Genomic DNA, 12745 nt, shown 5'->3' with positions numbered 1-12745 from the left:
AGGTAGACGTTCTTGTCTTCTTTGTTTTTATTTTTCAATCAATAATGTTATTACTATCATTATGACTCTTATAGACAAAAAGTAGGCCAAGTTAAATGAAGTGATTAGCAGAACCTTCGGACAGTCTTCATCGTGTAGTAGGATCAAATTCAATAGGTGCTGAATCATAACAATATGGCAGTACCCTGGTGAAATTTGTTCGCTATGCTTTTCTTTATAGGTTGATAAAATTACTATTATTTTAATATATTACTCGAAATAAATATTCAGTCAGCAAAGCGTCTAACCTTGCGTCATGCATGTTGAAGGAGTCGGCTGCCCGATAATTTGTGCTTGCTCTGCTTCATTTCATAGCTTATCTAATAAGGCGTATCGGTCGATAGACAAATTTTCTCTTCGTTCAATTTTACGAGAATATGGAAGGGTATCTGTGGAACAGGCCATAGCTAAGAAAGACACCTGCGTAAGATCATATGCGGCCTTAACTACAATGCAAACCATCTTTGTCGGACATCCCGGCGCACTAATTAATGTTTTTGAAAATCAAGCTTAACTGTTTTTCTAACAATGCGACAAGTGCCGAGCCATCGTTAGTTACGGCTGACAATTATGCTGTGCCGAAAGCGGGCCACTCTTCTATCGAAGGGCCGAAGGAGGAATGTCCATGTTTCTGCAATAAACGGACCCAGTCGAACGGCATGAGTACCATCAGGGCTAGCATTCTAGAGTGGCAAACATCATGGTTAAGCCTGTGGCTGAGTGTCCGAGCACAAAACTATGTACATCACTGCGAAGTTTATAAGAAGCACGCCCAACGACATCCAATCGTGCAGACCTGCGAAAGCTAATAGATAGTTACTGACACGGCCAACAGTAATTAAATGAGAAAGTGCAGCTGATAATGCCATTCAGAAGTTTGCAAGGGATGATTCCAAAACATTTCACTGAACCATATATTCAGCTCAACTTACGAGCAACATCTACGCGTATTCCACAACAGCTGATTTGTAGGCTCCTTCAACAAACGAAAACCTACAGAACTTCATATATAATATGCAGAAATCGTTCGCAATATTTTTACGCGATCAATGCTGCACGACCTGCCCGCGCAGCGCCTAGACATCGCAATGATTACTTTCGAAATATTCTAAGCGGACGCTTACTAAATGTATATTGAAGTTAACTGCACTCCAGTTGAATTCAAGGCTACGAAGCGAAACTTCATTGGGATGCATCTCTCTTAAATGATCACAAGTAATTTTTTATCATTTAATTTTCGTTGCTTGAAATTGGCGTAACTCGAAAGGTAGTGCAATCTTCGATGTGGATAAAACCCTCCTATATACCCATATAGTCCCTATCAAGGATATTTGTTTGAAAATTCGCTTGTATCTAGATTGTTTGAATGATGACAACAAAATAGTAAATAATAATAATAAAAAAAAAAGTTCCGACATACTGAAACTACTGGCTAGAATATTCCGAACGATGAACTTATTTACTTCAAACGTTTGTGTAGTACAGCTACACAATACAGGCCTATGTATGTGTTCAATGCTGCGCCGAATTCAGTTCAGGTGGCAGCCGTCTAGAATTAGCATAGGATTATTCGTTTAGCCGCGCCCAAGTCAACGGCCAATTAACAAAGTATGGCTACTGTATGGAGTAGGGGATACGAATTTATCCTATACCGACAATTTTATCCTGCACATGAATCATGCCCATGGACCTGCGAGAGAATGACGTGTGGTCTGGAACAAAATTAGGCGCCGAACTTATGACTCAGGCCTGTAAAACACGTAAACGAAATGTGCGTAGAATGAAACAGAGAGAAATTTAGGTTTTCAATCAGTAACAGTGAAGGTTGACTAAGATGTCAACTAGTAGGGAAAGGAAGCTTCTATCAAGAATAGCTTAAGCTGTGAATCTGCTTTTTTCCGGGGGTAAAGTCGCTATCTCTGTTATATGAACACTGTTTATAGAACGATATCATACACATCGTTACGATCCGATTTAAAGTTACACACAGCTTAAAGCTATAAAGCGTTTCATCGTCATGCCTAACAACTTTGGGTGACGAATACAAGTAACTCAGAGGGACCAGGTCAAGAGCAACCTTGAAAGGGCGTCAACAAATAGCGACCAAAATGTATTTACATAAATCTTTCTTCGTCATTCAAGATGTTATTTAAGCGCAATGTTAGTGAAACGGACTCTGTAGGCTTCCTTCATGGCGGTTGTTTGCCTCACCTAGTCTTTGGCACTTTTCGCCATATCTCTGAAATGGCGTGCACGTTTATTCTCTTTAAGTTCGCTCTGGGTCCGTGAATTATTGTAAACCAAGGGTCCCTGAACCATTTACCGAAAGAGTTTACATCTCAAAACTCCACTATCGAACGCAGCATATGAGTATCATTGACCCCTTTTTCGACGAAACAGATGGTCTCAGGCTTTCTTGTGTTCGAAATTGAAAGTAAAAGAAATGTGCAAAACACGTAACTTCAGTAGGGTGGTTCAACCTCCCCACGTAACTAATAACAACGTAATAGCTTTATTAAGGATAGCATTGGCAAGAGGCTGTTTTCTGTAGAGGGTGACATCGAATGACCCTCTAGATTATGCGACGTAGCTCTGTTCAACTTCTCTTTAGGGTATATACTACAATGGTCTAGGGACGGTGGACAAGTTTCCGGAAAATGTCAGCACCTTTGCTTTAAAGATAAGGCCAGATGTATGCAAAAAGTGGCTAGATATTGGACTAAGTGAATACCTGCCATGAAAAATGCCAGGAAAGCCCACCTTACAGATGTTGTATTTAAGTAAAATCTTAATTGTGTAATTTTTGTAATAAAGGAACATTCATGCTATTTTGAAGTTGATCTCAATCATATGTTTGTGATTCGCATTTTTGCTCGAAGGTTTAGATTTGGATCTAGACTGCTTCTACAATTTTATGCTTCGTAAGCAACCAGCAAGGCACCGTAGCATGCAAATGTCTACATAGTAACTTTTTTAATGCGAAACTGCGATAGGCTCGATTAGGTGATGCCATTAATGCTGGGAGTAAGACTGCTAATTTTAAATTAATCGGAACTAGATAGACAGTGTAGCGCAAGGATTGCATGCTACTCGCAAAAGCAATCTAACAAGATGACAATAATGGTCCCTCTCTGTAATATTTTTTGCTTCGCATACGCGGCATAATTTCGAATAACAGTGAGCTCTAAACGTATCTACCTGAATTTTCTATTAATTACGGTTAATCATATCTTATGAAGGTATTTCGACAGTTCGGAGACGTTAGCTTCTCAAATAACTGGCGTTAAGCAATACGGGCATCTTGAAATAAGTCAGCAGCGGTCGCATTGTGGAGCGATAGTTAGCTGGCTAAGATGAACGAGGAGATCGCTTCACCCGTCGACCTTTCTCGGTCTTGACGTGCAGGAAGACATCTGGGAAAAGTCAAAAGTACAGTTCAGAGGGATTATACCCTGACCTACTTTGTACTTAAAAAGATGTTGACGATAAATAAGTAACTATGTCTCTGACAGATAACAGTCCTAGCTTATTCAGGGAGAGGCGTACGAAGATTCGAGGACCTGCTGCCGTCGTATGCTAAACTTCCGTATAGTACATTTGGGAATCTACGCAAATCATCAGCGCATAGCGCAGAATATGGAGAGTGTTCAAGTTTAACTGCACAAACGTTAAAAACACAACTAACTCAAAGATCAGCGAATTTTGCATCTGAAAGCGCCTGTTACAGCTTGGTGCTTAGGCAGCCAATAGTAACAGTTCAATAAGATCTCTAACGGAAAAAAACATGGACTTTTTCGGGCATCACTGCTTGTATCGTGTTTGTGAGAAATGTGACAATAATTTAAGGCAACTCTCGAAAAGACCAAACCCTTGAAAATGTAGCAACTCGATTCTCAAATGGCGAGATTTTGTTTGCCGTTATATCGCTAACTAAATGCTATTGCTTAAGGACGCCTAACTTGTACGTTTGGTATCAGCCATGCGGCTATTTGGGTAGACGGTCGCCGATGGCAACTGTCGTATACCCCTGCAACTTGAACTTGCTGAAATTATGATATCATCAAACAGTTTACGTATTTCAAACTACCCGCACTGTGCATTTACGGCAGGCAGTACTGTTGCTAATTAGTGATATGACATGCGCGCCACCTGCAGTATCATCCGAATTCTTCCTTATGGATTGTAAGAGCTCGATCTGTTACTCTTCTTTTCCCATCCACCATCACAAATGTACTAATAATTATCAGAACCGACTGAGCGAATCACGGCAGGCTGACGTTTACGCACCGGAAGTTTTGTTGCAATTCGTACGTCCACACGCACGGACACCTACAGGCACCCACCAGATTATCGACGGCTACACAAAAGCATTCCGCGCGGAGGCGACAATCGGCATCATCTCAATTGAAAATCTTAACAATCAACCTTGTTTTTATTCTATTGCCCTGTATAAGTAGCCAAGCTCGTATCTCACGTTCTCTAGCAGTCCAATCGAACGCGCTCGCTAACGTCAACCTGGAGTGCTCTACTTTTCGTTTTCTCTCTGCTTTTCGTTGCTATATCGCTGCTTCGATCGGCGTGTCATCGTGAGGACTCGTCGTAGTAGTCACAGTACTGGCGATGCTAGAGCAGAAAAGTATTTCTCTCCAATGAACGACTGGTGATAGTGACAGGCACCACTTCTTTTAACGCCACATATCGACCGGCTATCAGCTCAAAGGTGGAAGTCCTCGAAAAGGTGAAACAAAGATGATACATCTAGCAGTGTCGCATGCCCAAAGCAGCTGTAGCAATAGCGACGACAAGACAAAAAAAAAGCCAAGCAAAAACAAATACGCTAGCTACTGGATTACTCGATGCCATTATAACACTATATACTATTTTACTGGTGTGCAAGCGCTCATGAGTAAAAAGTCGTCATCTAATCAATATGGGCTACTTTTCATGGTCCAGAAGAAACAGTCATGGCCCAAAAACGAGTGATTGAACTGCACGCTAATTCTACTTGTGACAGTATGACATAACATCCTGTACACGTACGATAAGTCGTTAGGATTACACATGGCTGCACGCAGCTTCCTGGTTCAACTTGACAAGCTATCAATAATAGTAGTAAAAGTAATGTTTGTTGCAACAAGCTTCTAGCAGATTTCCATGACACTTGAGTACACTCGCCCACGAGGTTGAGAGCACTATAGCTTCATCAGTATTAGCTTTTCAAATTGTTCGCCATTTACAACAGCTGTTGGTGTTGTGTACATCGTTGGTATTGTTTCCATTTCCATTACTTCATAATCATTTCTTCTCTCTAGCAGCATCTTTTGCTGTGGAACTTCTCCCTCGTGGTAGCATCGGTCAGCTCTGACAATTATGGACCGCCCATAACACAGCAGCAGCGGCAGCGATGGACCTTGCTGCTCTGCCTAGTCGTTCGCAGTTTATAAATTTTGCCGCTAGAAACCGCTAAGAAGACAGCTGGCTTACCCCCTTTCTCTCTCTCTCTCTCTCTCTCTCTCTCTCTCCCCATACATACATATTCCCATAGCACGGCGTGCACACAGAAGGTTCTGTGGAAGCAGGCGGATAAAAGCACGAGAAGAGAGGAAAGGAACACGCGCGCACATCAAAGCTAGTAGAATTCTAGCGAATTCTGTGAACCCCCGTGCCAATTTCCTGTCTTCGCCTGGAATTGTTTAATTAGCAGCGCGAATCAGCACACTGATGACAATATCGTGAAAGATGTGTGTGCCTTCGTTTGTATGTAGGCGCAGCGACAGCAGCTACGATTGCTACTATTATTTGTATTTGGTTTTTGTTTATCCAAACGCTGAGGACGGTATGTTCTATGAGGGAGTTCGTACCGCAGCATTATAAGTATCAACTAGCTTCTGTTGATGTTGGGGGTCAACTCGCGGCATATTCAACCTGGAGCAGCGTAAGAGGTCACTTGCCAAATCAAGCAAGGAGTTTTCGAAAGCTGAGCTATAACTAATGCACTGACTATCTGCAGCGCCAATTTGGACTATCGCCAAAGGGAGTATCGCTACTACTACTACGGCTTCTTCTATAGTAGCAAAGGAAAGGAAACCCCACTATTTCTTAGGCAGCCCCTGTTTTTTCCTTCTGTTCGTGTTTATTGCTCATAAAGTAGCCCACCGGATCCATTCGATACAAACATGATTGCACATGTGTTTTCGTCTACAACCAGGATACAGCGACTTAGGAATCGTGCAAATTTTACGCCATAGTGATGCACAATGATTACCACGTCACATTCACTTTGACCATTTGCAATTTTCAGTAAAATGTTATATACATGCTTTTTCTTTTTTCAAAGAAAGTACACGACGAATTGTAGTTCTGTCTTAAAGCGCGTTCCGTTAGATCAAAGGTTTTCTGGATTTCCTAGAAGTAAGAGACGCGACCTCAGAACGGCCCGTACTGACCTTATTGTTACCTCGCAATAAAACAAACATAGGACGTACTGAACTATACGAAATCTATAAATAGACCCGTCGAATTAATCGAGGGCAGATTATTTACAATCTTCATGAAATATCGCCTGATGGCAATTCCGGGAAGAGAAACTGATTAGTACCGCAGTTTTCGTCAACACATTCTAGACTAGGATCAAGTTGGACGGCGCATAACCTTGTTTGTGTGTGCCAACTTATATTGCTGTTTCTACTAAATGGGCCCTAACAGGTATCCGGTAATAGTAAGAAATTATTGTTCTGCTACCTATAGGCTACTCTAATCTCTCGCTGAATTTTTTCGTCATGATGAGAAATTCACTCAAGGTTTTTATGCATTTTTTAATTTTTAAGCCTTCATATCTTAGACAATATAGTACGGCTTTTTATACTGGAAATGTCATCTGGAACTAATAATGTTTTTTTGCGTAGAGTCAAACTGGATATTCGAATCAAAAACGATCATGCTGTTTCTTGGCTAATTCTGGTGCCACAGTTGTTTCCAGCCAGGCTACTGGCACAACTCCTGACGGCAATTGTTGTTTGGCCTATGATTACTGCTACGGCGATGCCAAGCAAACTCTGACGGTTTGTGAGAATTTGGAAAAGCGAAACTTCGCGCATCGGATTCGTGGTCGTTAGTCGAACAGGTACGTACATAGTCCGAACGTGGAATAACTTTAACTTAAATTCTGTTTCATTTGGTCATGAACATTGTAACGAACAGGCTCAAAGAGAAGTGGACAGTGAAGCAGGTTTTCGTTGTGTTCGAGACAGAGGGGATCGATAAAGACTCAATGAGATTTCAGATAACCTAGCATGTATAGATGAATCCAGTCGGCCAATAAATGGCACCGATACATAATCGGACATCTACGCCCAAAGATCGACAGGCCGAACTATCCTAAAAACCAGACGAACCACATCAACGTCACACCCTTTTGAAACGTCCTTAAGGATCTGTTGTTTTAGACCTCTTTTTATACTCGTGCACGAATACGCTATGATATATAGTGGTACTAGAGGCGGTTGGCAGTGCGCATACGTCTCGATAGGGTATCAAACGACGCGCAGGCCATCGAATAGGAACACTAATATGCTATGATAACAAAGCTAATACGGCAACTAGTGCAGCATGGCAATGTGCACTCGTGACCACTCTTACCATTAATCACATATCACCATAGATTTGTATTGTATCGTACAATTTTCCACACAGTTTAGCGGTTGCCTTCAGGGGAAGCGGTCAGCGTTCCCCATTGACCATCGATACGCTCCATAGCTCTAATCTATAGCATACATGGTGCACTTGCCTGCATTGCAGTAGCAGCAGCAGCAGCAGCAGTACCCTCGGCTAGAGCTGCCTCTTGGCAGTTGCTGTGTATCTATATATTAATTACTGACCATTCATCTACCCACCTATTATAGAATTCCACTACACATCTATATGTAGCTAATGGTTATTATATCGACGACTAATTGCCAACCTGCGGCTTTCGTAGAAGAGTTGCTTCTGCATTTACACGTTGGCCGTACTCGTGATAAGAGTCGACATTGCGCCATTCTAAGTACCACATAGATATCTAACGCAAAACTGTAGTTCGCTGTGTCCGCTATTGTGCGCGCTTGTTCCGGCGGTGTTTTGGCCGTGAGTGTGATGACTCTCTAGCAGCTACTACTCATACCAGCGGCGGTGGCTGTAGAACGAACGGCCACGGTGAGACCTGTCTGTCTACCTGCCTGTTTCTGCCTGTCTGCCTGCCTGCCTCTATCATCTGCGGCTTGCGGCCGTGGCCGCTGCTGTTGTCGTTGTCCACCGGTCCGTGTGTCGGTCAATCCGATAGCCACCGGTGCGTTTCGCCCTTACCGACACAGCAGCAAGAGGGTGACTGGCTTACTGGTGTCTCGTGCGTTCGCCGGGCGCCGAACGGCGAGCGCCCCGGGGGCGGGGTCAGGTGCAGGCTGCTGCCGCTGGCGGCGCCACGGCGAACGCTGGCGTCAAGGCGCACCAGCAACTGCCGGTAGAACATGCGTCTGCTGTGGCGAAGCCAGCAGCGCCTGCGGCGGCGGCGGCGGCGGTTGTGTTGGTTATAGAGTAGCGCTGCCGCCGTCGACGATTCTTCGACTGCGACGGCAGCAGCCGCGGGAGAGACGCGACAGCGAGAAGAAGAACACAAGCGCCGCCTCGGACCAGCCACCGGAGTGAGCTGCCTAGCAGAACTGTTCTGGCGGGCGTCAGGTGTGTGTCGAGCGAGAGCGCGCTTTTTCATCGGCTGCCGCTGTTATCTCTGCCGCCAACGATCATTAACAAGCACGAAAAGCTACTGTCGCCGAACTCAGCGTCACCGTCGCAACTGCTATCATCGCTACGACAACACAAGTAAATGTTTTCCATAAGTACTAAGAAGTTTGGAAAAGTTGAAGCTAGACAGGCTAGTGTAGCAGGACAGCGAGATCAATAAGGCAAAAGCAGCGAAAATGTAGCGGCTAGAACCGGTTGACCGGGTGGTGGTTTAGTGTGCTATGTAAAGTTCTGAATGAAAAATCGAAAGTGCTATCCAACAATAACAACAGTCGCGACAACGTTTCAACTAATACCTGCAGGATCAACAACAGGGTCGGCGACGAAAGAAGCTGGTGATTTCCTGACTCGCAGGCTGGCAACGTTACTCGGATTTAAATAGAAGAGGTTTTGGATGCGCTGGCTTTGACTGACTTCGTCGTGATGGTCGCGTGGGGGCACGTCGCTATACTAATCATTATCATTGCTAAGGTGATCATCAGCCAAAGTATCAACGCTTTAAACAATAGCAGGTACAGCGTTCAAGGAAGTACCACAGAGTCAACTGGGAACGGTGTATGCGCGTGTGCGCTTGTTATTGGTAAACAAAGAATGTGATACCTGCAACAGCAGGAGTAGCTTTAACAAACATTCAAGTGCAAAAGATGGTGTTTTTATAAAAAGGACCTAGACCAACGCCAGTCTTTGTCATCTACTCGCAGTAGAATCGATATTGTGGTCTCCAATCGCGGCCTTATTTATCCCGCCTGAAGCTTCAAGTCGTTACCGTTGCCTACCGTGCAATAAAGACAGACAGAGGAGCACAACGAGAGAAACGAGGTTTGTGACTGGTGCTTCAACAGCTTCGATTGGCCAATACATTTTCACGTGTCGGATATTGTGATGAAGTGTCGAGTGGTGCAATACGTATTCACGCATACGTAGATGTCTATAGATAATATATATATATATATATATATACCTATATAGCCGAGAAACACATGGAACTTGTCGTTGTAACTGGAACGACGCAACGCATCGCCTAATAGTAATCAAAATAACAAAAACTTATATAACTGCATCGCATGTGTTCCTAGCGAACTAATCCTACCTGCAATCGTCACCGCATATTGATACGGGCTACAAACTTAATAGTGGTCGACATTCGACCGGACCCAATCTACAGCCGATTAACTTCCTAATTGTTTCATTTATAAGTAAAATAGTGGTGATAGATAGTGTGGGCTTTCCTCTCGCAGTGGAAGCCAGAGTGCCATGGAAAGTTACTCAAGCGATCAGACAGTGGATCACGATTTGCTTAACATGGCATCACAACGAATGGACCCTATACAAGATACCTCATCACCTGGGTCGCGCGGAGCCGACTCACCTTCGTCAGTGAGTTCGTTTCCTCACCCGCCATTCGAACCGTGGCCGCCTGCCTCACTGGCGAGTCAGGCACAAGCGTACGCCGATAGCTTTGGGATGCCACCTTCCTCACAGGCGCCCACAGGCTGTCCACCGCAGCCTGAGCTTGTATTCGACAAGGATCACCTATCGACCCAGCTGCAGTTTCCTCAACAGCAACAGTTAGCTCTGCAGCAACACATGGCTGTCGTTCACCAGGGTGCGCTGGGGCCTGGTGGGGGGGCCGGAGGCAAACGCGCGACCGAAACCCGAATCCGCCGACCCATGAACGCGTTTATGGTGTGGGCCAAGGTTGAACGCAAGAGACTTGCCGACGAAAATCCGGATCTACATAACGCCGATCTCAGCAAAATGCTAGGTAAGTACCTACGGAAAATGTGAATTATATATTTACGTGGCGAAGTTGAGGCAACGACGCAGCTGAGCAATAGCAGGAAAATTGGCGATTGTTTTCATTACCGCACAACAGGGATAAGAGCACATCTCTTCTACAATAGATCAAGCTGGCACATAAGGATATTCTTCTAAAAGTGTGATAAAAAAATAAAAGTTTTTTTGAACTTTTAAGCAAATAGTTGTCGAAAAGTGAAGTCGAAACGCGTTGGTTGTATCTAGTAGTGCCTGCGGAATTTCGCTATCTGTCTAAGCCATGCACCCTATATCTCATCTTCGGGTTATTTTCTCAGATTATACAATCAAGTTCGACTTTTAATATCACAATTGTTGAATATAATAGGTACCATTTCTACGACTGCACATAACTTATATATAAACAACTGCATATAAAATAAAAATTTCTTAACCATCCAGCGGTCCATAGCTTTAATCAACTCCAAGTCCACTTGTTACGTCACCATGTTTCACTTATTCGACTTTCTGTACATTGCCTCCTCGTTGCCATCAAAAAATACTTCTGTCCCAGTACATTTTTATTGATGATCCTGGTATGCTGTTGCATCGTGACCAGCTTTGTGCCATTCGTCAATAAACAATTAAAGCATAAGCAAAACAATGTTTCGCATATCGGCTTCAGTCCGCGTGCGTCGTGCCGCGTACAGCACGCACGGAGAGTGTGTCGACGACGACAGTTAACGAAGTCATCATGATAATCATTATCAACATCGTCGTTGTCGACTGCTGCTGCTGCTGTTCTTGTGTGGGTGGGCCTACGGATGGAGAATAGCGTACGTTTGAATATATGAGATTACAAGTGGCTCGTACGAGTGTTTGTCGACTTGTTCCAGTGTGTTTCCGCGCGCTTGTTGCTCTGCCGCAATAGGAGAGCATACCGCTACATGACGTGCAGCGTTCTGTGGTGAAGTGTACGCTCGAATCTAGCGTGTTGCGGAACCGCTGCGACAACAGCATGCGTTCGTTGTGCATACAAATGCACGCGATGTGTGCACGTGCTTTGACGTCGGCAGACCTCGAGCAGAAGCAATGCTCTGTCGCATTTCTGTAGTTTCGTCGCTGTACGGCCGCAAACAATCATTTGCAAATCATCGACTCTCCACCCATCCACTATGTACCATTACGTCTACGGTATCCTCCCTGATTATTTCCTCCTCCCTCTTTTCCTTCCTCTGCTGTCGGTTGTATCTGTAGCCAGTTAGCTCAGACGGATTAGACGCTGCTCAGATAGATGGTCTACTGTGTTGACTGCTGTACGTCCGCGCCGCAGTGATATACGGTGCACGCTCACTTTCCGCCTTTGCCTTAGTGATGGCGCGGAGTTCTTCTATTAAACATCTGTACGCACAAATATGTTGTACGGTATCGTTGCTCTTGTCTGGGTTGACTTGGGCACGCGTCTATCCTATGTTTGTCGAAGTCGCCCTTTCCACTGATGCCACCATTGTTGTTGTCGATGCTGGTAGCCATAACGTCGTCACTAGCAATGGCAACAGTCGTGCCTGCTGTTTGGCTTGTCATACCCTGCTTCTTTGAGCTCGTTCGCGCACCCGACTACGCGCGATGTATGATGTTGTAACGTTTGGTTCATAGAAGCTCTGCGATGGGAATAACGTTCTTGAGCGGTGTCTATGGCGTCGCCAGCAGCGAATGTTTTTCGTTTAATGTCGATTCCACCGCCCCCGCTACTGGATTCAGTGGTCCAGATACCAAGCAGTAACGACAACTGTTTCTGATAATATGCATAAAAGAAACAGCAGCAGCCGCCGGAACAAAGAAGATTGAGTAGCATAGCAGATGAGCAGGACAAGATTGGGACGACGAAGAAGAACAGTAGAGCGGATATTTGTGATGATTAGACCGGAGCTGTTTGTTCGCTATGAGCTCTGGGTCTGACTGAGACGAGATGATCGCGTCGGCGATTAATCTATCGACGACACGGACAATAATCCGTCATGTTCCGTTCGTCCGATCACTTAATGAATTCATGGCGATGATCAGCAGCGAGCTTTATCGCACGTCCGAACATCTGATATCAGCGATAATTTGTCCACATTGGATATCTACACATTTATGGGTATTTTGACAATATACATATATATCTATATATATA

General features: G+C 44.4%; 1 protein-coding gene and 1 long non-coding RNA gene across 2 annotated transcripts in view; one reads left to right on the top strand and one right to left on the bottom strand.

The window, feature by feature from the left end:
* Positions 1-2500: 2500 nt before the first annotated feature.
* LOC111258716 (uncharacterized) lies at positions 2501-5349 on the bottom strand. The gene is made up of 2 exons (XR_002679149.2): positions 5080-5349; positions 2501-3452 (listed from the first exon to the last, which is right to left on the bottom strand). It is a non-coding gene; the product is annotated as an uncharacterized LOC111258716 (long non-coding RNA).
* A 3352-nt stretch (positions 5350-8701) lies between these two features.
* The window catches only part of LOC111258712 (uncharacterized), a 158799-nt gene continuing 154755 nt past the window's right edge, over positions 8702-12745 (top strand). Inside the window, exon 1 of the mRNA XM_086967562.1 lies at positions 8702-10579. Coding sequence (XP_086823688.1) covers positions 10069-10579 — 511 coding nt within the window. The 5' untranslated portion in view covers positions 8702-10068. The remainder of the gene's footprint in view (positions 10580-12745) is intronic.

The sequence above is a fragment of the Varroa jacobsoni genome, unplaced genomic scaffold, assembly GCF_002532875.2.
Source record: "Varroa jacobsoni isolate VJ856 unplaced genomic scaffold, vjacob_1.0 scaffold_256, whole genome shotgun sequence".
In the NCBI taxonomy this organism is placed as follows: Eukaryota; Metazoa; Arthropoda; class Arachnida; order Mesostigmata; family Varroidae; genus Varroa; species Varroa jacobsoni.
Note: the sequence above shows the minus strand (reverse complement) of the source record. Positions and strands in the feature narration are given on the sequence as shown.